This window comes from Myotis nattereri, assembly GCF_964212035.1.
Source record: "Myotis nattereri genome assembly, chromosome: 2".
NCBI lineage: Eukaryota > Metazoa > Chordata > Mammalia > Chiroptera > Vespertilionidae > Myotis > Myotis nattereri.
In genome coordinates, this window is record NC_138076.1 from 165,569,459 (window position 1) to 165,596,802 (window position 27,344).

The 27,344-nt window shown below is 40.4% G+C and overlaps 1 protein-coding gene and 1 pseudogene across 5 annotated transcripts in view; one reads left to right on the forward strand and one right to left on the reverse strand.

Annotated features, from left to right (window-relative positions):
- Nucleotides 1–926: 926 nt before the first annotated feature.
- The window catches only part of ATF1 (activating transcription factor 1), a 67,827-nt gene continuing 41,409 nt past the window's right edge, over nucleotides 927–27,344 (reverse strand). For 2 of the 4 annotated variants that reach the window (XM_081082633.1, XM_081082632.1), the window contains 5 exons: nucleotides 26,679–26,779; nucleotides 18,063–18,193; nucleotides 7,886–8,068; nucleotides 7,641–7,800; nucleotides 927–2,441 (listed from right to left, as the gene is read on the reverse strand). In XM_081082633.1, the coding sequence (XP_080938759.1) occupies nucleotides 2,297–2,441; nucleotides 7,641–7,800; nucleotides 7,886–8,068; nucleotides 18,063–18,193; nucleotides 26,679–26,779 (720 nt within the window). In that variant the 3' untranslated portion in view covers nucleotides 927–2,296. The remainder of the gene's footprint in view (nucleotides 2,442–7,640; nucleotides 7,801–7,885; nucleotides 8,069–18,062; nucleotides 18,194–26,678; nucleotides 26,780–27,344) is intronic. The other 2 variants (XM_081082634.1, XM_081082635.1) reach the window with 1 other exon arrangement.
- Nucleotides 22,216–26,109, forward strand: LOC308512920 (large ribosomal subunit protein uL6-like; annotated as a pseudogene). Its single transcript has one exon. The product of its transcript is annotated as a large ribosomal subunit protein uL6-like (transcript).

Sequence of the window (27,344 nt, forward strand, 5' to 3'; positions counted from 1 at the left end):
GGCTCGATCTGCAGTAGGGGGTGTGCAGGAGGCAGCCTATCAATGATTCTCTCTCATCATTGATGTTTCTCTCTCTCCCTTCCTCCCTGAAATCAATAAAAAATATTTTTTAAAAATTAAAAAAACATCTAAAATAACATGGTATGCACTTAACAGAATCCTCAGTGTCTTTCCCATGTCCGTTACATACAGCAAGACTAAGGTAACTTGATCTAGTGAGCAAGGCCCTACACCAGAAGTCTGTAGATAGCAGAGTTTACAAATATTTATGAATGTCCAACTGTTAAGGCACCATGGACTACATTATCTTAATTACAGCCAAGCATGACATCTATCCAATATAAAATCTTTTAAAAAACTCTTTTAACTAGAGAAAGAACAGGTTTAACCAGCAATCTCATCTAATTTAAAAAAAAAAGGAATATGCAAATTGACTGTCACACCATAACTCAAGATATAACCCAGTGACCCTACCTCCTCCTATTCTTCAAGCTAATGGGCCACTAGTTTAAGACTCTGGCTTTACAAGGTAGTGATAAAAGTAATCCCACTGGTAATCAAACTTTTTTTCTTCTCATAAGCTGCTGCCAACTAAATGGAGTCCAATTTTAAAAGATCTTATTAATAAAATACTTCATTAGGGTTAAATACAAACTTATCAACTGTGTTAATATTTCTGTATAACAGGCTTCTTAACCATGTCCTAAACACTTGTAGAACAAAAAACTTCATTAGTTTATTGTAACTGATTCTAAATAAATCAAAACATACAACATATTCCCTCTTAAAATAGGCTATGGAGACCAGAATTGTAAATTGATCCTCATTTTAAAACTAGAAATGCATTATACTTAGTATAATTAACAGAATGGCTATCAGGAGCTTGTAATTTATATATCAAACAATGTATTCTACATTCAGCAAACTTAATTTTATCAAATGTCCTTTAATTTCATAGACAACAATATGATACATATTGTATAAGAAGCGCACAATAGTTTTGCAGTACAATTTCAAAGTGTATAGAAATTGGAATACAGAAGTTAAACACTGACAGCATTTGTGAACTCTGGAAAAACTGTATATAAAACTTAGAATCCAGAGATTAGCCAATCTGAAACTCCCCATAATATAAAAATGATACTTTGAGAGGCAAAATATTTTTTTTACTAAACAAACTATATAAACATTTAAAATAATCATTAAAAACTCAACTTTAGAATTTATAAAGATTAGCTATAAAAATATATTGACAGTCACTTTTATAAATGTACCATTCACTACATTACAAAATAGTCTCTAGCATAAAATTGCTTTAATAACTGTACTATTTTAGAATCTGATAAACCTTGCATTAAATCAATTATAAAATCCTCTTGGAAAACTTTGGTATGCATCTTCAGAAGTTTTTCTTAAAAAATACTCTAATATCATCTCAAGGGCCTGTAAACATTCCATTCTATTAAAGCACAACAGAATAAGTGATGTATATTCAACTGCTTACAGAATATAGAATCAAAAAAACAATCTGCTATATATTTGTAGAAAATCACCATTCCCAGAATTACCCCCAAAAACCAACTATTTAAAAGTGTGAAACTTTTAAACAGTTTTCTTTCCATTCTGATAATAAATGTACAAAAACACTACACCCCATTCATGTATCTTAGATGCCTGTTAGGACAAGGCCTCAAAAATATTTTAATTCACTCTTCAAGATGCTGTCAAGTCCAATAAACAAACTTAAAACCCATTTAAAAGACTTGACAATAGAACAAGTGTATGTAATCAGAACACATAATTATTTATATCTGGTTATGTATTAGTTTTTCTTTTGGTAATTTAGAATTTATTGGCAGAAATAAAATACACACACACACACACACACACACACAATTGAAAAAAGTAAATTTTAGGAAACAGTATATGAAATGCAGACCTATAGGGTAAATAGATTTAATTTTGAAAATTTACCAAATTTCATCTTATCTGCCATTTTTGGATTATTGACAACTACTGTTATTTAGAAAATTCAGATTGGTGAATGTTCGCTTCCTGCTTCTTTAGTATGCTATTTCCAGTTTCCAGCTGTGCCAGTATCTTCCTTGAGGTCATTTGCCACTTTATCCTCTGTCACCAGTTCTCTTGCATAACTTGCATAAGACATTTATTTATCTTTGAGTTGCAAAAGCCTAAATAAAAGCTTCATTTTTGACCTTTTAATTTATAAAACTCCACTAAAAAGAAAAAAATCCATTTAATTTTTAGGCAAGTCCACAAAATATTTTCTTAAATATCAAACACTTTTATGGGAATAAAGATCCTTCAAAGTCTTTAACTCCTCTATTAGAGTTTTATTTTGATTTTCCAGGACTGCAACTCGGTTTTCCAGGCATTTCACGTATTCTTTCTTCTTCCTGCGACATTCACGAGCAGCTTCTCTAAAATAAGCATAAAAACCATGTCAGAAAACACTCACCTTCTCTAAAGCGGTAAATGCCCTGTAGCAATTTCTCTGCTCATCTTTTCCTCATTTGAAAAGTTAAGTTCTCACCTATATACAATGAAATGTAGATCTCAAGTGTAGAATTCAGCTAGTTTTGGCAAATGCACATACATACACCTTTATAGCCCACACACCTACCAAGGCCAGAACATTTTTATTGTTCCAGAAAGTTCTCTCATGCCCGTTTCTGGTCAGTTCTCTCCTCTAGCAACTGCTGTTCTGATTTTATCAGCATCAATGAAGATGTTCCTGATCTAAAACTTCATATAACAGTTATACAATAGGTATACACTTGTGCGTGGTCTCCTTTAATTCAGTATGTTTCTTTTTTCTCTGTTAATCCTCACCTGAGGATATTTTTTTCCGTTGCTTTTCAGAGAGTGGAAGGGAGGGCAGGGGGAGAGAGAAACATGGATGTGAGAGACACATTGACTGGTTGCCTCCTGCATGCACCTCAACTGGGAGTGGGGAATGAATCCAAGTATTTACAGGAATCAAACCTGTGACCTCTGGTGCACGGGTCGAAGCTCTAACCACTGAGCTGTTAATCCTCACCTGAGGATATTTTTGCCATTGATTTGTAGAGTGAGGAGGGGAGGGAGGGTGGAGAGAGAGAAACATTGACGTAAGAGAGACATCCATCAGTTGCCCCAACCAGGGCCAAGGAAGGCTGGGGATCAAACCCACAACCCAGATACCGGGGTGGACAATCCAACCACTGAGCAGCCGTGGCTAGGGCTTATTCAGTTTCTTTTTAAGGCTCATTCATGTTGCTGTATGCTGGTTTGTTCCTTTATATTTTAGGGCATATTTCATTGTATGAATATCACTACAATTTGTTGATCCATTGTGTTGGCCTGCTTCTAGTTATAGTTGCTGTGCATGTTCTTGGGCCAGTCTCTTTGTAAATATGTCCTATTTCTCTTGGATTAATACCAAGGAGTGAAATTTAGGGGTCCTCTGCTTAATTTTTGACCCACAGATTCTTTAAATTAATTTTCATATTTTATTTTTCAAATTAATTTTCATTTGTTGAATAAAAATAATTTTTCAATACATTTTACTGTAATAAATACAATGATTGATACTCAGTTTTGTACATGTCCTCTTAGAATATTTCTATCAAGTCACATATAAGTTTTATATATATGGATAGAAGTAAAAAGTATTACTTGAGTATACTATGTACTGTAGATATTATTTGCCACTTGATTTTTTAAAAATGTATTTTTGTTGATTTCAGAGAGAGGAAGGGAGATAGAAACATCAATGATGAGAGAGAATCATTGATTGGCTGCCTCCTGCATGCCCTACACCAGGGACTGAGACCGCAACCCAGGCATATACCCTTGACAGGAATTGAACCCAGGACCCTTCAGTCCACAAGCCGACGCTGTATCCATTGAGCCAAACCAGCTAGGGTTCTGCCAATTCATTTTATGCCTAAACTGTTTTAATGATGTTCCTATGTTGGTACATAGATTTTTTGCCATGTTGTTTTTGTTAATTTCCATTTTCCTCATTACTAATGAGATCGAGCATTTTTCAAAACTTTTATTGGTCTTCTGGATCTGCTCTTATGCAAATTGCCTATTTATATATACCTTTGTCCCTTCATACCTTCGGTCACTTTACAATGAGACGTTATTAGAAAGACAAACAACCTAGGAACTTTCTGTTCATTATACATATTAATCCTTTAAATGTTTTTACATTATTTTGTAATCTACCATTTGACATCTCATATTTTTATATCTCCTGTCATAAATGCTCTTTAGTCTCTCTTTTCCTTGGCTTAAATTAAAATGCATGCAGTACATATTTCTAAATTTCATCTTAGAAATTTTATTGCTTAACTTTCATAAGTCTTTAATTCATCTAGAATTATTTTTGTACATGGTATAAAAAATAGGAATCCAATTTAATTTTCTTTCAAATGTAGAGTTGATTGGATATCTTTTATTAAATAAGCCATCCTTCACAAGTGTACTTAACTAGCACAGGCGATTTCTGGCCTCTCTTTGCCATTTGCTAATGTTATTGTCTGCCCTCTTCACTGATACCAAGTTATGATTACAATGGCTTTTTAGAGTATGCTTTAATGCCTAACAAGACAAAGTAACCTCTTTCTGTTCTTGACCATTCCTGAATACTTATTTCTTCCTTGTAAACATTTAGCTTATTTTGTCCAATTCTATAAAGATTTACAAAAATTCTAATTTAAACACATTCCATTTATACGTGAATTCTGAAAAAATATACTTATTATGGCTTAATCAAAGAACATAGTATTTTCTGTTTGTTCAGATACTGTTTTACCTCTCAATAAGATTTAAAAAATGTGGATTCTATGCCTTTCCTGTTAAATTTATTAAGTATTTTATGACTTTTGTCACTAATTTGAATGTAATATTACTTCCATTATTATTTTCAAGATGTCAAGTCATAGGAAATAAAACACCTTACTAAGTTGCCTTCTAAATTACTGTAGTTTAAAACATTTTTATGAAGTCGTACACACAGATGTGACGTAGATATAAGTTATGAAGCATAATAAATGAACGAATGTAAACCCAACACCCAGCTTACTGTGCAAAAATGTTATCTACCCTGTTGAAGGGCCCTCTGTGCTATCCCTGATCACATCCATACCCCTGCCTCTTGCCCAGAAGCAATTGCTAACGTCAATCTTTGGTTTATTTTTATAGTTTTAGTGCATATAGCAATGTTTAAAATACATTTAAAATAAAAGTAAATGTTTCTGGGGGTTAAATTACTAATCTATTTTCATGTCAAAATTCATTTTTAGGAGCATTTCTGAGAGAACCAAGATGGCGGCATAGGTTAACGCTGGAGTTTGCTGCTTTGAACAACTACTTCAAAAGTGAAACCAAAAAACGGAAGGGACATCACCCAGAACCACAGGAACGCTGGCTGAGTGGAAGTCCTACAACTAGGAGGAAAGAGAAACGCATTCGGACACTCAGAGGAGGCGCAGTGCTGAAGTCAAATTCTGAGGTGCGGAGTGCGCGGAGCGGGCTGGCGGCGGAGGGCGCGGTTGGCGTTTTCAATCGGGAGGGAGTCGCAGACTCTGAGCTCCAGATACAGGCGAGTCTTTAGGGACCCAGACTCAAACGGGAGAAGCGGGACTGTCTGGCTTCGGTCAGAGCGAGTGCAGCTTTCTCTCCGAGGTTTGCAGCCATTGCTGGGACTCAGAGAGGCAGAGCCCCTGGGGACAGGACTGAGAGCCGCCATCACTGCCATCACTGCTCTCTCCGGCCCACCCTGTTGATCCTGTGCGACCCGCCCCGCCCAAGCCCTGCACAGAGGCATTTGCCGGATAGCCTCAGGCAAAGGCTAGATTAGCACCTCCCTAGAGGACAGAAGTTCTCTCACTGCAGAAACAGCTGATTCTCATAGCCACTTGGCCTGGAGGTCAAACCCTCCCTGGTATTAGCTACAACAATCAAGGTTTATAAGACTGCGCACAAAGACCACTAGGGGGTGCACCAAGGAAGCATAACAAAATGCGGAGACAAAGAAACAGGACAAAATTGTCAATGGAAGATATAGAGTTCAGAACCACACTTTTAAGGTCTCTCAAGAACTGTTTAGAAGCCGCCGATAAACTTAATGAGATCTACAAGAAAACTAATGAGACCCTCGATCGTATATTGGGGAACCACCTAGAAATTAAACATACACGGACTGAAATAACGAATATTATACAGACTCCCGACAGCAGACCAGAGGAGCGCAAGAATCAAGTCAATGATTTGAAATGCGAGGAAGCAAAAAACACCCAACCGGAAAAGCAAAATGAAAAAAGAATCCAAAAATGCGAGGATAGTGTAAGGAGCCTCTGGGACAGCTTCAAGCGAACCAACATCAGAATTATAGGGGTGCCAGAAGATGAGAGAGAGCAAGATATTGAAAACCTATTTGAAGAAATAATGACAGAAAACTTCCCCCACCTGGTGAAAGAAATGGACTTACAGGTCCAAGAAGCGCGGAGAACCCCAAACAAAAGGAATCCAAAGAGGACCACACCAAGACACATCATAATTAAAATGCCAAGAGCAAAAGACAAAGAGAAAATCTTAAAAACAGCAAGAGAAAGAAACTCAGTTACCTACAAGGGAATACCCATACGATTGTCAGCTGATTTCTCAACAGAAACTTTGCAGGCCAGAAGGGAGTGGCAAGAAATATTCAAAGTGATGAATACCAAGAACCTACAACGAAGATTACTTTATCCAGCAAAGCTATCATTCAGAATTGAAGGTCAGATAAAGTGCTTCACAGATAAGGAAAAGCTAAAGGAGTTCATCACCACCAAACCAGGATTATATGAAATGCTGAAAGGTATCCTTTAAGAAGAGTAAGAGGAAGAAAAAGGTAAAGATGCAAATTATGAACAACAAATATGCATCTATCAACAAGTGAATCTAAGAATCAAGTGAATAAATAATCTGATGAACAGAATGAACTGTTGATTATAATAGAATCAGGGACATAGAAAGGGAATGGACTGACTATTCTTGGGGGGGAAAGGGGTGTGGGAGATGCAGGAAGAGACTGGACAAAAATCGTGCACCTATGGATGAGGACAGTGGGTGGGGAGTGAGGGCGGAGGGTGGGGTGGGAACTGGGAGGAGGGGAGTTATGGGGGAAAAAAAAGAGGAACAAATGTAATAATCTGAACAATAAAGATTTAATTAAAAGAAAAAAAAAATTCATTTTTAGGAGCATTTCTGTGTCAGTAATTAAACTAGGTATTAGGCAGAATCCCACTAATTCTTCTTGCTGTGGCAAGCAGCAGATTACTCTTTTTATTTAACCATGTCAGCCCAACAAGAACAAAATAGACTTTTTGAAAAGCTTTGCTTAACAGTGCTATTCAAAGGGTATAATAACAATAAAAGAATTCTAGGTCAATATATTAAATAAAGAGATTGAGCAATGGGACTCACTGATCCATTGGAAATAAACCAGACATAATCAAACACTCAGTAAAATAAAGCTGATAAAAACCTCTCTCCTTATTTCCTATAAACAATTCCAGTTAACACCTGGTTATATTTTGAGATTTGCAAAAACATTACCATTCTGACAGTATAATTTCACTACCTACCTGTTTTTCATCAACCTTATTTCTCTTTTCAACTGGGGGTCATCTGTCTTAGTTGTCGGAGATGTAAGACTCACGGGAGATGTCATCACCACAGTCTGTGGCAGCGAAGTTGCTGAAGGTGTGGTACGAATCTGATATGTCTGCATATCTCCTGATGCAGCTGGGTGGTCAAAAGAATGAGTTAATTCATAAGTGTCTTTAAAAGAACTTTGGGATACATTCCATAGGTACTTAAACATACTTACTTTGTACAACCACCTGGTTGCTGGGCACAAGTATTTGCTGTCCATCAGAGGTCTGTGCATACTGGAGAATTGTTGTACCTTGTTGAGTACTGCCTGAATTTGTCATGGTTAGTGTCTGAAGTCCCTGTACTCCATCTGTGCCTGGACTGGCCAGCTGTAAGGCTCCATTAGGGGCAATAGCAACTTTAACCAAAGAGAGAACATAGCTATTGTAAGGCTATACAATACACGAATTACAAAGAATTCATGAAAAACAAACAAGCAAAAAAGTAAAACAGGCTTGAAAGCAGTTCTACCAGACAACTGTTGACCACTTTGGGTGAACTATATGTACAGGAAATAAAATGGCATTTCTTTATAAAATTTTATAGTTTAGATGCACTAGTCTTAATCTCAATTTCTACAATAGAAATGGTCAAGGCACATTTTGGGCTCTATGGACCACTCCATGCTAACTGCTAATGTTGTCACAGCAGTTTAGAATACTGAGAGGGCACTGATGGCTCACTTTTGAAGGAAAAATAATTAGAAGGAAACATTAACACAGCTTGTAATTTTTTCCAAAAGAATCATAAAAGAGATTGTAACAAAATATTTTTAATAGGTAAGTGTGCACATAGAAAACATCAAATAGGATAAAAGATTACATAATGAAAAAGTAAATCTTCAAACTCTGTTTCTTAGCTCCACTCTCTAGTGGTAACTGCTGTTAGACATTAAATGTTAAGTGATATTTAAAAAATATAATTTAGTCACTTCCTAGCAAAAATCACCAATAAATTTAAGTCATCAGAAAGCTACCATAAGATCACACTTCTAAGCTCCCCACAAGCATTTCTCACTGAATTATACTTAACTAGAAGCCCAGGGCACAAATTTGTGCACAGGTGGGGTCTGACCAGCACGGCCCAATCGGTCCAATCAGGCCAGGGGGAGGGGATGCAGGAGGTTGGCTGACGGGCCCCGCCCCTGATCGGGGTGTGGGGGGCCGGTTGGGGGTGGGACCCGCGGGGGTGAGGGGGTCCAGGCAGTTGGCGGGCCGGCCATGCCCCTTGATCAAACTCCGGTCAAACTCCCAGTCAAGGGGACAATTTGGATATTACCCTTTTATTATATAGGATTATATAGGATGTTAATGCTTTCCCTTAAAACCTTAAATGAAATGCCCATGATGCATGAACAAATAGAAAACAACTCAGCATTTTGCAGTTCCCATATAATAAATCCCCTTCAGAATCTAATGCCTCAGCTCTATACCCACTTTTCAGATTATAATTATGTAACATTTTCCCCTTTTACGCTTTGCCTACCATTAGGCCAAAATACATATGTCAGTGTGTGAATTTTAAATAAAAATACTTTTTGCAGGAGTTTCTAATTATCCCCCCCCCGCCACTACCACACAACAAATATTCCCACATACTTTAATATATAACTTTAGAAGACATTAAAATTGTTTATATGCAGGGAATTGTTTAAAATTTTATTAGCAATTACTTTCAATCTCCTTCCCTGCAACACATATTATATACTCCCCCACATATATTAATATAAATATACTAGGGGCCCGGTGCACGAAATTCGTGCACTGGGTGGTGGGGGGGGGGGGGAGTGTCCTTCAGCCCAGCCTGCCCCCTCTCACATACTGGGAGCCTTCAGGCGTTGACCCCCATCACCCTCTGATCGCCTGATCGGCCCCTTGCCCAGGCCTGACGCCTCCGCCAGAGGTGTCAGGCTTGGACAGGGGACCCCCATCTCCCCCCGATCACTGGCTCTGGCCCCCGCCCAGGCCTGAGGCCTCTGGCCCAGGAATCATGCCTGGGCAGGGGACCCCCATCTCCCTCTGATCGCTTGCTCCAACCTCCGCCCAAGCCTGACGCCTCTGACCCAGACTTCAGGCCTGGGCAAGGGGACCATCATATCCCTCCAATCCCCGGCTCCGCCCCCCCGCCCAGGCCTGATGCCTCGGCCAGAGGAGTTGACCCTCATCACCCTCCGATCCCCAATCACCGGATCGGCCCCTTGACCAGGCCTGAGGCCTCCGGCAGAGGTGTCAGGCCTGGGCAGGGGACCCCCAGCTCCCCGCGGTTGCAGGCTCCGCCCCTGCCCAGGCCTAACGCCTCTGGCCTAGGCGTCCGGCCCAGGCAGCGGGGACCTGCAGTGGCAGCGGGGGGCGCCGCGATCGTGGGCTTCGCTTTAGGCCCAGGCAAGGGACCCCTAGCTCCTGGGACTGCCAGCTTCGACCGTGCCCAGCTCCCATCGCTGGCTCCACCCCTACTTCCTGCTATCACTGGCCAGGGCGGCAAAGGCGCCTGATTCTCCGATCATGGCTGGGGGGCAGGGCAAAGGCGGCCCCAGGGCCGCCTTTGCCCTGCCCCCCAGCTCTTAGCTCCCCCTGGGTTTCAGATCACTGTCAGTGGCAGGGGGCTTCTTCCTGCTTTCCCTTTTGCCTGCCTGCATTGTGCCTACATATGCAAATTAGCCGCCATCTTGTTGGCAGTTAACTGCCAATCTTAGTTGGCAGTTAATTTGCATATAGCCCCGATTAGCCAATGAAAACGGTATCACCGTACGCCAATTACCATTTTTCTCTTTTATTAGTGTAGATAATTGAAACTTTGTAGCCTTGAGGGAGGCCAGGGACTGTCAGGGCAGGCCAGAAGTTTGGCTTCCTCCATCACCAGGGGTAACCCAAGCCTCCTGCTCATTCCAGCTCCATGGCTGCCACCATCTTGGTTGGGTTAATTTGCATACTTGCTCTTGATTGGCTGCTAGGCGTGGCTTGTGGGTAGAATGGAGTGATGGTTAATTTGCATGTTTCTCTTTTATTAGATAGGATAAATAAAATAAAAAGTAAACATCCCATTATCTATCTCTATTTATTCCACTGGCCAACCCTTACTCCCACTACCACCATTATTTTTGATGCACATCCTTCCTAATCTTTTTTTATGCTCACATGGACTGATATACAATTGACCCTTGAAAAACACAGTTTTAGAGTGTGGATCCACTTATATGCGGGTTTTCACTAAAAACATACAGTACTACAAATATATTTTCCTTATGCTTTTTTTTTTGTAGCTTACTTTATTGTAAGAATACAATATACAATATGCAAACATACAAATTATGGGTTAACTGACAATTTATGTTGCTAGTAAAGCTTCTGGTCAACAGTAGGCTATTTACTAGTACTTAAGTTTTTGGGGGAGTCAAAAGTTGTATGAAGATGTTTGACTGCATGAGGATCAGCACCCCAGAATCCCTGTTGTTTAAGGGTCAACTGTATTTGTATGAAAATGTGAAATTATACTAACAAATGTATAGATATATACATCATTTGATGTGAAATATATGTGAAAATAAATATGCACCCCTATGTTCATAGCAGCACAATTCACCATAGCTAAGATGTGGAAACAGCCTAAGTGCCCATCAGCAGATGAATGGATTAGAAAACTGTGGTACATCTACACAATGGAATACTACGCTGCGGTAAAAAAAGAAGAAATTCTTACCATTTGCAACAACATGGATGGAACTTAAGAGCATTATGTTAAGTGAAATAAGCCAGTTGGAGAAAGATAAATATCACATGATCTCACTCATTTATAGAATATAATGAATAACATAAACTGATGAACAAAAACAGATCCAGAGATAGAGAAGCATCGATTAGACCGTCAAACCTCAGAGGGAAGGTAAGGGAGGGAGGGAGGGGGCAAGGGGGGGGTGATCAACCAAAGGACTTGTATGCATGCATATAGCTTAACCAACGGACACAGACAACAGGGGGGTGAGGGCATGAGTGGTGGGGATGGGAGGGTAATGGAGCGATAAGGACACATATGTAATACCTTAATCAATAAAGTAATTTAAAAAAAGAATTGTTTTTATTTTTGCAACAGATCTTCGTATTCTTGTTGAACACGTGTAGTTACCTGGTGGCCCCATCCTTCCCAAGAGGACTTCACCCCACTGTTGTCTGTGTCCATGGGTTATGCGTGTAAGTTCTTTGGTTGATCTCTTTCCTCCCCCCTGCCTTTCCTCTGAGAATCTTCAGTCTGTTGCATGCTGTCATGGCTCTGGACCTATTTTGAAATCTATTTTGTCAGATATGAGTATTGCTACCCCAGGTTTGTTTTTTTTTAATTCCATTTGCATGGAAACTTTTTTTCCATCCCTTTACTTTCATCTTGTGAATCTTGTTCTGAAGTTGATCGCTTGTAGACAGCATATATATGGGTCGTGTTTTCCTCATCCATTCAGCTACCCTATGGTTTTTGATTGGAGCATTTAAGGCATTTACCTTTAAGGTTATTATTGATAGGTACTTATTTGTTGCCATTTTTGTTCTTGATGCCTGTGTTCCTCCCTCTCTTTCTATTTCTTCTTACTAAAATCCTTGTAGCATTTTTGCAGTGCTGGTTTGGTGGTATCAAACTCCATTAGCCTTTTTCTGTCTGCAAAGCTACTAATTTCATATTAAATTTGAATGATAGCCTTGCTGGATAGAGTAGTCTTAGATTCAGTCTCTTATTTTTCATTACTTTGTATACTTCATGCCATTCTCTTCTTACTTGAAGTGTTTCTATTGAGAAATCAGATGACAGTCTAATGGAAACTCTCCTGTAGGTAACTTTGTCTCTCTCTTGCAACCTTAAAGATTCTTTAACATTTGCCATTTTAATTATGATGTGTCTTGGTGTGGGTCTTTTGGGGTTCATCTTTACTGGAACTCTGTGTTTCCTGGACTTGTGCGACTTATTTTTTCATCAGGTCAGGGAAGTTTTCTGTCATCATTTCTTCAAACAGGTTCTGTATTTGTTGCTCAGATTCTTCTTCTGGTGCCCCTATTATGCAAATGCTGTTATGTTTCATGTTGTCCCAAAGCTCCCTTAAACTCTCCTCCTGCTTTTTTCCCCCTAATTGCTGCTCTGAATAGATGATGTTTTTAAACTTATCTTCTACTTTGCTACTTTGGTCCTCAGCTTCTTACAGTCTACTTTTGAATCTTTCCAGGGTGTTGTTACTTTAGCTATCTCATTCTTCATTTCCGGATGATTTTTATTTATTGTTTCAATCTCTCTTTTCATGTTGTAGTTCTCATTAAGTCCCTTATAATGCTCACTAGAGCCCGACCTGAGCCCTCTTGCAATCCAGGACCCCTCGGGTAGGGTTCTAGGCCTGGCCGGTGATCAGGGCCTATCAGGGCTTTCCTTCCTCTGGCTACTGGTAGCTGCCCGCCCCCCCGCCCCTTGCTTGCCATCTGTGTGGTGCTGTCTACCCCCCCCCCCCCACCAGTCACCGCCCTCTGTGGGCAACAGGTGTGAGGTGTGATTCCTTGGCTGGCCTGGGTATCCCTCTGTGGGGCGATCACTGGCTGGCCATGCACACCTGCCACAGCATCGCTGGCCAGTGGCCTGGGCCTCCCTCTGTGGGGCGATTGATCACAGAACCCCCTCATCAATTGCCCTGCAGGGGGTGGCCTTGGCCTCACTCTGCAGGCGATCATGGGGCGATGGCTGGCTCTCTGACCAATTGCATCGCACCCACCTTGGCTTGCCTGGCACCAGTGCGTGTCATAGCGTGATCATCTGGAAGGTTGTCTGGACGGTCATTCTGCTGTTCGGTTGATTTGCATATTACATTTTTATTATTTTAAATTTAGGTTGTTTATAGTTCTCACTGAGTTGTTTGATCACCCGATGACCAGTACTTTGAATTCTTTACCTGACAAACTGCTTGCTTTGATTTCATTTAGTTTCTTTTCTGGTGATTTCTCCTTTTCTTTCATTTGGGGGGGGTGTTTTTTATCTCCCTATTTTAGCAGCCTAATAGTCTGGGGCACCAGGAAAGGCTGTTGGAGTCGCGGGAATGGGTCTGTGTGTCCAGAGGTTATTGGTCATGTGGGGTCACAGTAGTGGGTCTGATTTTCTGGAGACACCAGGTTAGGTGTGCTCAGTCACTGTGGCAGGTCCAGTAATCCCAAGGTGTCAGGTCACTTCTACCAGGCAGTCAGGCAGTGGGGCCTTTTGTCCAGGCACAGGGGGTCGTGGTGGCATGTCTGTATCTGGTGGCGTTGGGTCATGCTGGCAGTGCTGGGTACACCACTTTAAGGTGGTGGGGGCCAGCTGTCCAGGAATACCGGGTTGGGCGTGTTGGGTTTGGCGGCAGGACCTGTGTCCATGTGAGCAGCTTGTCAAGGTGGTGGGGTAGGTGGATGCTGCTCCACTAATGCAGGGAGCAGATTGGGTGCCCTTCATCTGGTGTGGGGGTGAGCTAGGCAGGTCCCCCACACATTCTCCCTTGCACTCAGCCACTCACTCTGGTCCTGCCCATTGCCATATTGGGGCTCCTTTTTTTTTTTTTAATAGGTTTTTATTGATTTTTGAGAGAGGAGAGGAGAGGGAGAGAAACACTGATGATAGAGAAACATAAATCAGCTGCCTTCTGCAAGCCCCCTACTGGGGATCCAGTCCACAACTCAGGCATGTGCCTTGACTGGGAATAGAACTGGCAACCTTTTGGTGTATGGGACTTCTCCCAACAAACTGAGCTACACTGGCCAGGGCTCACCAGCCACATTTCAACTACTCAATAGTCAAACACGGCTTAGTGGTGACTATACTGGACAATGCAGAAATAGAGCACTTCCATCATTAAGAAAGTCCTATTGGATCATGCTACCGGAAATAATAGTTTACTGTATGTATAGAAAAACCATGTTACAGGAGTTGGCACTATCCATGGTTTTAGGCATCCATTGGGGGTCTTGGAACATATCTCTTGCAGACAAGGGGGAGGGAGGTACAACTGTATCATAATTTTTAACTTGCAAATATGTTATATTTAAAATTTTGGGGGGATGGAATGCAGGGAACAAATTGATAATGGCCAGAGAGGAAGGCGTTTTGGCAACTGGGTGAAAAGGTAAAGGGATTAAGAAGTAAAAATTGGGCTCAGCTGGCGTGGCTCAGTGGTTAAGTGTCGACCTATGAACCAGGAGGTCACGGTTCAATTCCTGGTCAGGGCACATGCCCGGGTTGGGGCTCAGTCCCGACTGGGGGGCAAGCAGGAGGCAGCCGATTAATGATTCTCTCTCATCATTGATGTTTCTACCTCTCTTTCCCTCTCCCTTCCTCTCTGAAATCAATAAAAATATATTCAAAAACAAAAGAAGTACAAACTGGTAGTTACAAAATAGTCATGGGGATGTAAAGTTCAGCACTGGGAAAATAGTCAATAATATATAATAACTATGTATTCTGTCAGGTGGGTGTAATACTTGAATTACCAGGGGGAACACTTTGTAAATTATATAATTATCTAACCACTATGCTATATGCCTAAAATTAATATAAAATGATACTGAATGTCAATGGTAGTTGAAAAATAAAATTAAGCCCTAACCAGTTTGGCTCAGTGGATAGAGTATTGGCCTGTGGACTCAAGGGTCCCGGGTTCGATTCCGGTCAAGGGCATGTACTTTGGTTGCGGGCACATCCCCAGTGGGAAGTGTGCAGGAGGCAGCTGATCGATGTTTCTCTCTCATCGATGTTTCTCTCTATCCCTCTCCTTTCCTCTCTGTAAAAAATCAATAAAATATATTTTAAAAAAAAGAAAAAGAAAATTAAAAAATATTTTTTGGGGGGGAGTAGTAATGCATGTATATGGTAAAAAAAAAAAATTTCAGTTTTGTTCAAAATGCAAGTGAACCTCCCAACTGCTTCTGATGTCTGCTCCCAAGTTTCCTTCCTTGCAATCATTATTCCCAGTTTCTTACATTTCCTCAAGGAAGTATTCTATTTTTATTCTTTAAATCACTTATTCATAACAAATTTTACTGAACACCTACTATGTGCCAGGCCCTATATGCTAAGGATACAAATGTGAATAAGACAAAGTTATTTCCCACAAGGAACTTAACATAGATTATCTCATAAATTAGCGAACAGATAATCACATAATTGAACTATGTAATTCTTTATGTACTTTTTAATAATTATATATAAACTAGAGGCTCAGTGCACAAATTCGTGCACCAGTGGGGTCCCTCAGCCTAGCCTGCAGGATTGGGCCAAAACTGGTTCTTTGACATCCCCTAAGGGGTCCTGGATTGCGAGAGGGTGCAGGCCAGGCCGAGGGACCCCACCGGTGCATGACTGGGGCCAGGGAGGGAATGCAGGAGGGCTCTAGGGCAGGTCTGGCCCGTCTTGCTCAGTCTCGATGGGCCGGACCCTAGCAGCAAACTAACCTACCGGTTGGAGTGTCTGCCCCCTTGTGGTCAGTGCACATCATATCGACTGGTCGACTAGTTGACTGACTGCCCTCTGGTGGTCAGTGCACATCATAGTGAGCAACTGAGCGGCCTTAGCATATCATTAGCATATTACACTTTGATTGGTTGAACAGCTGACCAGATGACCAGACACTTAGCATATTAGGCTTTTATTATATAGAATGGTATAAAAATATTAGAAAATACAGAAAACTAAAAGGAGCAGTGGCATATTTTAAAAAAGAGGAGTCTCTTTGTCCAGCTGGTGTGGCTCATTGGCTGACCATCAACCTATGAACCAAGTGGTCACGGTTTGATTCCCAGTCAGGGTACATGCCCAGGTTGCAGGCTTGCTCCCCTGTGTGGCGTGCAGGAAGGCAGCCAATCAATGATTCTCTCTCATCATTATTATTTCTATCTCTCTCTCCCCCTCTCCCTTCCTCTCTGAAATCAATAAAAATGAATAAATAAATAAAATAAGAGGAGTCTCTTTGAGGAGGTGACACTTAAGCAGAGCAGAAGTGAAAATACAAGCCAGGTGAGGATCTTGTAGAAGAACATGCCAGGCAGTGGGATGACAATGACAAAAATTCCGAGAAACAAGTTTCTTGTATTGAAGGAATAGCAAGAAAGTCTGTGTGGCCAGAATGCCACCAAGTGGCAGGAGATGAGATCAGAGTGGCAGGAAAGGCCAGATCCTGAAAGCAATGCCTTATAGGATTTGTTCTAAAGTGTGATGGAACATCACTGGAAGACTGTGAGCAAGAGTGATGTGATCTAATTGACATTTTAAATAGATCACTTTGACTGCAGTACGGAAAACTATTAGAGTAAGTATGGAAGCAAGAAAACCAACTGGATGCCTACTGTAGTAATTCAGACATGTGTGCACCAAGGTGGTGGTAGTGATTGGAGATGGTTAGATGGAATATATACTTTGTGGCAAGAACCAGTTAGACTTGAAGAACAGTGGTTAGGAGTAAAGGAGAGACTATTTAAAATGGATGGTCCAGCCAGGCGTGGCTCAGTGGTTGAGGGTCAATTTATAATCCAGGAAGTCATGGTTCAATTCCCGGTCAGGGCACATGCCCAGGTTGTGGGCTAGATCCCCAGCAGGGGGCATGCAGGAGACAGCTGATCCATGATTCTCTCATCATTAATGTTTTTATCTCTCTCTCCCTCTCCCTGCCTCTCTGAAATCAATAAAACTATATTTAAAATAAAAACTAAAATGAATGGCCCAAGTGAATTTCTTGAGGCGATGGACTATATCTTGTATTTTTTTTAATCTTCACCTGAGGATAAGTTTTATTAATTTTAGAGAGCAAGGGGGAGGGGGGGAGAGAAAGAGAGAGAGAGGGAGGGAGGGGAGGAGGGAGGGAGAGGGAGGGGGAGGGAGGGGAAGGGGGAGAGGAAGGGGGAGGGAGAGAGAGAGAAACATTGATTGGTTGCCTCCTGTATGCACTCCAACCAGGGATCTAATTATGTTCCCTGACTAGGAACTGAATCCACAATCTTTTCATGTATAGGACAATACTCCAACCAACTGAGACATCCGGCCAGGGCTGATGGACTATATCTTAATAGTGGTTGGTGGTGGTTAGATAATTCCATGCATTTGTCAAACATACTTTTACCCCAAACTAAGTGTATCACTTATAAGCTGTATGACTACTTTAGGGACATTATTTAACTCTATAAGCTTCAGTTACCTCATAAATTGATAACTACCTACCTCAGAAATTTTAAGGAGCTAATGCTGAAAAGTAGTTTGCATTATTTCTGGTTCAATAGTCATCACTATTGAAGTATGACAGTCTTTCTACACACTTTCTTTACATGGAAAGGTTAGTTTTTATGTGTCTATCAGGTAGAAATTTTTCCTATACATACTGTACTGTCCGGTGCTAGTCTGATAGATGGAAGTTGGAACAGACATAGGAGTGACAGCAGAAACTCCAGGATTTTCTCCGTCTCCTTTTCTGCCCCGTGTATCTTCAGAAGATAGATCTTTCAAAATTTTTCTGTGAAAAATAGAACTCTATTAACGTTGGTAATGTGGGATTACGTTATAAAAAGAAATTGCTAAATAAACCTTTTTCAATCTCTGATTAAAAGTACAGTAATCTACCAGACACCTAAAATGTGTCAAGGAATTCTTTTGTCTAACAAATACTTTTTTTGACGTATTGCAGGCTAGTTATACTTTAGTTTATGACTATCTGAAAAGAGATACTGAACAAATACTCATACAGAGTGCCTTTCCATGTACCAGGCCCTTGTAGAGGTATAAAATGTCACTATCCCCTACAGGATGGCTCCACTGTGAGGGACTTCATTAATTAACATTTTCTAAATAGTGTAAGTGACCTTCTTTTAAAAAGATCAAATCTAATTTCTCAACCTTCAACTCTATAGTGGAAGAGAAGCCCACAGTTCTCAGAAAGAACAAGATTAGAAATACTATAAAAATGCAGAGTATCAGTGATTTTTAAAAATGTTTAACAAGAAGAGGTAAATAAGATACCAGAGGTATCCCTCCGACTTGATAAAATGGAAATCATTTTAGCAGAAATAAGATGATGAAAAGAGATTACTTATTAAAAAGAAAGGTTTTCCAAAATACAATTGGGGGAGGAAGGAGAAATAAGCAGTTTATTTCAGGGGAGGGCGCGGGGGGGAGGAGAAGGAGAGGTTTTACTCAAGAATTCCATGTTCACTATAGAAAAACCAGAAAATGGAAATGTACTTGTGTGAAAACAATAACAAAAAAAGAACCACAAAGGGAAAACACCCTTGGCATTAAAAGGGATTTTTCATGTTACCTATGCCAACCTTCCAGTCCATGTAGGAATTCCTTCTCTACATTCCTAACAGCCTCTATTTCCAGGAATAAGGCATCCACAATTTCCAAAAAGCAAACCATTCAATTATTGCACAGTTAGAGCCTTTGTTAGACCCCAAACTGGTTCCACCCAGTGAAGCTAGAGAAATTTAAGTTTCAAACCTAATTCTATATCCATGCCCTCCTTTGCAATATTTGACAACTGCTACAGATCTTGTTTTTTCAAGGCCAAAAAATTTTAGTTCCTTCAGCTGCTCCTATATAACATGTTGAAAATCATTTTCCAGCTTAGTCTCCTTACTTTGAACAGTCTTCCCACCAAGAGCTAATACAATCATAGTCTGTATTTCCAGAAGTTTCATATAGGACACAGGAGGTGGCAGTCCCTGTGTTGAGCATTTGTAGAAGTCACAGTAGTTCCTAAACCTGTTTATGTATCAGAATCATCTGGAGTTTTTATTGAATCCAGATTCCCATCTGGTATCCCTAATGATTGAGTGGACAGGATAGAGCTCCAGAATCCATTTAACGAGCTGCCTACATGGTTTCATGCAGCCAGCCTATCATGAGACTGTGGAATACTGTACCCATTTTTTTTCCATTTTAAGTTACGAAACATTTTGAGCACAAAGAAAAATAAATAAAACCACCTATGTACCATATACCAAGAACCAACAGATGCTAATATTTTGCCGTATTTGTTTCAGAAATCTTATTTAATAAGAATTAAGTTACAGATACATCAATGTCACCCATCCCTTTCCTTTTTCTCCCCAACAAAGAACATCATAAAATTGTGTATCATTCCCATATATTACTTTATTTTTACTACATAGCATTTAGAGATAGTTATTGTTTTGTATTCTTCCTCATCTGTTAAAAAATATCTTTATTGTCAACAGTATCACAGATTGCCCCCCCCCCCCCCCTCTGTCCCCCATGGCCCTCCTCCCACCTTGTATCCCTGGAATAAATCCTACTTGGTCATAGTGTATGAACTTTTAAATATATTGCTAGATCTGATCTGCTAATATTTTGTTGATGATTTTAGCATCTACGTTCATCAGGGATATTGGTCTGTAATTCTCTTTTTTTGTAGTGTCTTTATCTGGTTTTGGAATTAGGAGAATGCTGGCCTCTCCAAAAGTGTTTGGAAGTGTTCCTTCCCTTGGATTTTTTGGAATAGTTTGAGGAGGATAGTTAATAGTTATTTGAATATTTGATAAAACTCCTGTGAGGTCATTCAGGCCAGAACTTTTGTTTGCTGGGAGTTTTGTTTCTTGATGAGTCTGGCTAAAGGTTCCTCAATCTTGTTTATCTTTTCAAAAAACCAGTTCTTAGTTTCATTGATTTTTTGTATTGTATTTTAAGTCTGTCATTTATATCCACTCTGATCTTTACTATTTCCTTCCTTCTACTTACTCTGGGCTTTTTTTGTTGTTCTCTTTCTGAGTCTTTAAATTGTATGGTTAGATGGGTTTTTAGAAGTTTTTGTTTGTTTTGTCTTTTTTACATAGACCTGTGGTGCTTTGAAGTTCCCTCTCAGGACTGCTTTTGCTGTGCCCCATAGATTTTGGCTTGTTGTGTGTTCATTTGTTTCCAGGAAGTTTTTTATTTCTTCATTGATCTCATTGGTAAGTCATTCATTGTTTAATAACATGCTATTTAGCCTCCATGTTTTTGAATTTTTTGAGTGTTTTTATTGTAGATGATTTCTAATTTCATGCCAACATGCTTGCTAGGATTTCAATCTTCTTGAACTTGTAGATTTTGTTTTGTGTTCTAACATGTGGTCAATCTTTGAGAATGACCCATGTGCACTTGAGAAGAATGTATATTCTGCAGCTTTGAGGTGAAATGTTCTATAAATGTCAATTAAATCCATCTGATCCAGTGTGTCATTAAGGGTTTCTATTTCCTTATTGATTTTTTGTCTGGAAGATCTATCCAGTGATACGGTGTTAAAGTCCCTTATTATGATTAAATTGCAGTTGATATCTCCCTTAAGGTTTTCCAGAAGCATTTTTTATATATTTGGGTGCTCCTGTATTGGGTGTGTATCTGTACAACAAAGTTATAGCCTCTTGTATAAGTGGCCTTTCTTGTCTCTTATTATACCCTTCATTTTGAAGTCTATTTTGTCAGGTATTGCTACCCTGGGTTTTTATTTTTTTTTCATTTCTATTTACATGGAAAAAAATTTTCCCCACCTCTTCCCTTTTATCCTGTGAGTCTTGTTCTGAGGTTGGTCTCTTGCAGACAGCATATATGTGGGTCATGTTTTCTTATGCATTCAACTACCTATGTCTTTTGATTGAAGCATTTAAGCCATTTACATTTAAGGTTATTATTGATTGATATTTGTTTGTTGCTGTTTTTATTCTTTGTGCCTGTGTTCCTTTCTATTTCTTCTTATAACAATCCCTTTAGCATTTTTTGCAGTGCAGTTTGGTGGTAATAAACTCCTTCAGCCTTTTTTCCCCCCCAAAAATTCTTTATTTCACCTTCTATTTTGAATGATAGCTCTGCAGGATGGTCTTGGATTCAGTCCCTTGCTCTTCAATTACTTTGTATACTTCATGCTACTCTCTTCAGCCTGAAGTGTTTCTATTGAGAAAGCTGCTGACAATCAAATAGGAATTCCCTTTCAGGTAACTGTCTATCTATCTCTAACAGCCATTAAGATTCTGTCTTTAATGTTTGCCATTTTATTTTTTATTTTTAAAAATTGATTTCAGCCCTAACTGGCTTGGTTCAGTGGACAGAGCGTCAGCCTGCGGACTGAAGAGTCCCAGGTTCAATTCCAGTCAAGGGCATGTTGCAGGCACATCCCCAGTAGGGGGTGTGCAGGAGGCAGCTGATGTTTCTCATCTATGTTTCTAACTCTCTATCCCTCTCCCTTCCTCTCTGTAAAAAAATCAATAAAATATATATTTTTTTAAAAACTGACTTCAGAGAGAGGAAGGGAGAGAAAAATAGAAACATCAGTGATGAGAATCATTGATTGGCTGCCTCCTCGGCATTCCCCACTGTGGATTGAGCCCACAACCTGGGCATGTGCCTTGACCTGGAATCGAACCCTGACCACCATTAACCACCATTAACCAATGAATGAGCTACACCAGTTGGGCTTTAATGTTTGCCATTTTAATTATGATGTGTGTTGGTGTGGGTCTTTTGGGGTTCATCTTGTTTGGGACTCATTTCCTGGACTTCTACGACTTCCCTTCACCAAGTTAAGGAAGTTTTTTGTCATTATTTCTTCAAACAGGTTCTCTATTCCTTGTTCAGATTCTTCTTCTGGCACTCCTATGATGTGGATGTTATTAGGTTTCACATTAATTATTTTTCCAATTGCTGCTCTGAATGTTTTTTTTTTCTACCTTGTCTTCTAATTTGCTTATTTGGACCTCAGCTTCTTCTAGTTTACTGCTAATTCCTTCCATGGTATTCTTTATATCAACTATGTAATTATTCATTTATGCTTGTTGTTCTCACTAAGTTATTTGAGCACTCTTATAACCTTTCCTTTGAATTCTTTACTTGACAAATTGTTTGCCTTCATTTCATTTAGTTCCTTTTCTGGCAATTCCTCCATTTCTTTCATTTGGGGATTGTTGCTTTATCTCCCCATTTTAGTAGTCTGGTAGTCCAGGAAGAGGGGCACTCCTCTGATCAAGGGGGTCAGGCAAGTCAGGCAATCTGCTATCCAAGAAGGCTCCACAGGTCAAGGGGGAAGGGCAGCCTGGTTCTCAGCTTGATGAGGGGGTGGGTCAGGCACTCTGATGATGGAGGAGGTGGGGCAGGCATTCTGCTGGTCGAAGGGGCAGGCCCAGAGAACTGGGCTCTGTGTTGGCCTAGGAACAGGGCAAGCTTCTCCGGGGGCCATACCAATCAGGATACTGGTTTGCTACAACCCTCCCCTGGGTCTGGGGGCATTGGGTCCCAGCAGTGGGGCTTTGGGTGCCTGTATGTGACGTAGGGGTGCTAGGACATGGCTGCTTCCCTGCCAAGCCTCCACAAAGGTTTGCTCTCCAATCTCAAGCAGAGAGCAACTCCGCAGTTCCTCCATCAGGAGTGCCCAAACTGCCTGCCTGCAGTTCCCACACTGACCAGCAGATGCCCGCCCACACACTCACTCACACTTGCCTGCAGCCATGCTGGTTTTGTTGGTCTGTTCTTGATAAGACTGTGAAAGGTTGTTCTTTACCTTTTAAGTAATCTGCCTAGTAAATAAAGGATTCTGAGTTTAACAAAATGCCTTTAGCAGGTCTTTGATTACTTTTTTAAAAATGGAGGGTTCTCTATTAAAAGAGTTAAGGTTTTAAAAATAACTATGTTATTGCCCTAGCTCAGTGGTCGGCAAACTGCGGCTTGTGAGCCACATGCAGCTCTTTGGCCCCTTGAGTGTGGCTCTTCCACAAAATACCATGTGTCGGCGCGCACATACAGCGCGATTGAAACTTCGTGGCCCATGCACAGAAGCTGGTTTTTGGCCTGGGCGAGTCTATTTTGAAGAAGTGGCATTAGAAGAAGTGGGGGTACATTCGCTGAGGTCGACCCCTCATATTGAGGACGTTTTTAGCAAAGGCCAGCTTAGGAATACTCTAATTAAGTTAATAACAATGTACCTACCTATATAGTTTAAGTTTAAAAAATTTGGCTCTCAAAAGAAATTTGAATAGTTGTACTGTTGATATTTGGCTCTTTTGACTAATGAGTTTGCAGACTACTGGCCTAGGATATTGGTCCTAGGTCTGGAAATGGGCAGAAACCCAATACATCCCTATAGATCAACAGCTCCTACCAGTGTTCACAGCTCTCCTCCAGGTAGAGCCTCTCATAAAGGAATGACATATCATGGTAAGAACTTCCGTTCCAATCTACAGCTGGGTTTTGAGAATACATTTCATCTCACCTCTGCCATGGCTCAAACCCCCACTGTAAGCGGCACATCTATTTGCAACAGAGGAGCACTGTGCCTGCCAGCCCTATGTCTCTAGAAATGTGGGTGCTACTCTGTAGAATATATAGATCCTCGAAATGCTCCCATTCCTATACCTGTGGTGCCCCCTGAGGCCTGTAGAGAGGGAATGAGGGGGATTCCTGCTGACACCTGGTATACCGATGCCTTTAAATAGGAACAAACTGTAGCAGCCACAAGCTGAACTCAGAGCAGTTTGGCTGGTGATCACTCATAAGTAAGGGTATATGTGACTGAACTCAGTTCAGGCTCCTCCATGAACTTTCAAGAGCTCTTTGCCACATCTACTGCGAGGATGAAAACCATTCTGGGCAATCAGACTGTGGACATCACTCTGAAGGGACGCACAGTTATTGTGAAGGGCTCCAGAGGCACCCTGCAGAGGGACTTCAACCACATCAATGTAGAGCTCAGTCTCCTTGGAAAGAAGAAGAGGCTCCGGGTTGACAAATAGTGGGAAAACAGAAAGGAACTGGCCACAGTTTGCACTATCTGCCGTCATGTACAAAACATGATCAAGGGTGTTACACTAGGCTTCTGTTACAACGCTCACTTCCCCATCAACGTCGTTATTCAGGAGAATGGTTCTCTTGTTGAAATTAGAAATTTTGGGGGTGAAAAATACATCTGCAGAGTTTGGATGAGGTTAGGTGTTGCTTGTTCAGTATCTCAAGCCCAGAAAGATGAGTTGATTCTTAAAGGAAATGACATTGAACTTGTACCAAATTCAGCTGCTTTGTGCAAGCCACAACAGTTAAAAACAAGGATATCAGATAATTTTTTGGATAATATATATGTTTCTGAAAAAGGAACAGTTCAGCAGGCTGATGAATAAGATCTAAGTTGTCCAGCTATAGAAACACCGGGATGCCGAATGATTTGTCACACTTGTTTGTGAAACTTTACTAAGATGTATAATAAAACCTCATATTGAAAAAAAACCAACTTTCAAGATTCTAGTGGGCAGGTGGAAGATCTACTCATTATGTAGCCACTTAAGAAAAGCCCCTTAAGTAAGTTCCCTTGCTTATTAAACCTCCCACCTACTAATGTGGAGTGGTCTACCTCTTTCTTTGGTCTCTCTTTGCCCTCTGTATCCAGGGGCCAATTTGCAAACTAACAGACCATTCCTGTCTTACATGTTTTTGCCTCGTATATATATTTCCATTTTGTAACAAGGTTCTAAGTAAGCTGATTGCAGTTGACCTTTTTTTTTTTTTTTATAAACCTCTACTTCCTCCCTGCACATTAAATTTCCAATTTTCAGAACAGGCCAATCTATTTTTTATCATACAACCTACCTTTGATTACACTTCCCTCGGCCTAAAAAGCTCTTTTTCCGCCGTATATCTCACAATATTAATCAGATTGGTGGTGATCTAAATGACATCTTTTATGAAGTATTTCCCACTCATTCCACCAGGCAGGAATGACTACACCATACTTGTAGTTCTCTCATAACATCAAACATCTTACTGCAGCCTAGAGGGGGCTCAGTGGTTGAGTGTCGACCTATGTATCAGGAAGTCACCAGGTTTCAGGCTTGCTCCCCAGTAGGGGGCATCAGGAGGCAGCCAACTGATGTTTATGTTTCTATCACTGATGTTTCTCTCTCTCTTTTCCCCTCTCTCTAAAAAAATCAATATTAACAAAAATCTTACTGCATATGTTTCTGTTTCAAACACAGCGTTTCACCCTGTCTCCTATTCCTCCTACCCATCATCTAGTCATTAGTTCTGTCAGTTCTACCACAAACTGTCTCAAATACATCCACTCCAAAACTATCCCACTTCTCATGTGAAATCACCTATATCATTCCAACAGCCTTCTGTCAGTTGGTTGTACTACTTCCAGTTTTCCATTCACTCAACAATTAATGATACTAATCTTGTATTGTCACTTTGCTAGGCCCTTGGATCAGAAAAAATAATACATGGGCCGTGCCTTAAATAAACTGGATTTCTTGCCAGACCAGTCAGTGTAGTTCAGTGGTTGAGCATTGACAGTTGACTGATGAACCAGGAGGTCATAGTTCAATTTCTGGTCAGGGCACATACTCGGTTTGGGGGCTCAATCCCCAGAAGGGGCTTGCAGAGGAGCCAAACAATGATTCTCTCTCATCATTGATGCTTCTATCTCTCCCCTCCTCTCTGAAATCAATAAAAAAATAAACTGGATTTCCAACAGGATAAGTACTGTAACAGAGGGTCAGTAAAAGGATGCCACAGAAGAAAAACTTAACCTAAAGTCTCGGGGTAGGGGGAGAGTTGGAGAGAAGGTAATTAGGTCAGAGAAGGCTTCCAGGAGGAAGTGGGGACTCAAGTATATGAAGGAGTTATGCAGAATGTAGAACAATGTGTTTCAGCAAAGGGACACATAGGAACAAAGGCCCAGAGTTAGGAATTTAAAATTCCTAAAATCTATAGTCCTCCTTTCATATTGCTATTAAAGTTAACTCTCTAAAGGTAAATGTGGAAATCTAATACTTTGTCAAAAGACAGGTCTAAATTCTTCTTTAGCACAGCAACTTGGGCCCTTTATAATCTGGCTCCAACCTGTTTTAATAATCCCCTTCTTATATACACACATGCTCCCTCTTTATATAGTTTGTTTTTACACAGCACCACTTGAAATCATTTGGTATTATAGCGCACCCAGGGTTTGATATGAAAGGACTCACCTATAAGATGGGCGTCTTGCTAGGATCCCGTGGGCTTTCTGTGAGGAGCCTATGCTATCAGATGAGTCCTGAGATTCTTCACTTTCTGATAAAGATGATACCTAAAAAACAGAACTAGATTTACTATGATGAACAATGCAGGTGGAAAAGAATTTGATTTTCACTTTTAGAAACAATGATTTAGTCTCCTACTACCCAAATTTACTTGTCAATTAATCTAAGGCCTAAAAGAAAGAAACAAAAGGAAATGGAAAGGAGAAAGTTTATTTCAAGAAGCCGAACTAATTAAGGGAACATATAGTGCAACTACAGAACTAAGAAGAACGTCTATCCTAAAATAAAGCAACGCTATTTTACTAGAGTTGTAAAGACCAATCTCTTATCTCCACCCTATTTCTATACTGTTGCACATTACTCAGAGGTGTTTTATTAAACATGCTATCTGACTTGGATTTTGGACATGTTAATTTTGAAATACCATTAAGTATCCAACTAATATCTCACTATTAGATAATGACATTGAGGAGATTGCTGAATGTGCAAACCTGAGTAAGGGAACAAGTCTGGACTACGTATAAATTTGGAAGTCACAGCTCTTTAGATAGTCCTTAAAGCCATTAAAACTGGATAAAAGCTCAATCATGGAAAAATATAGAGAAGAGGACC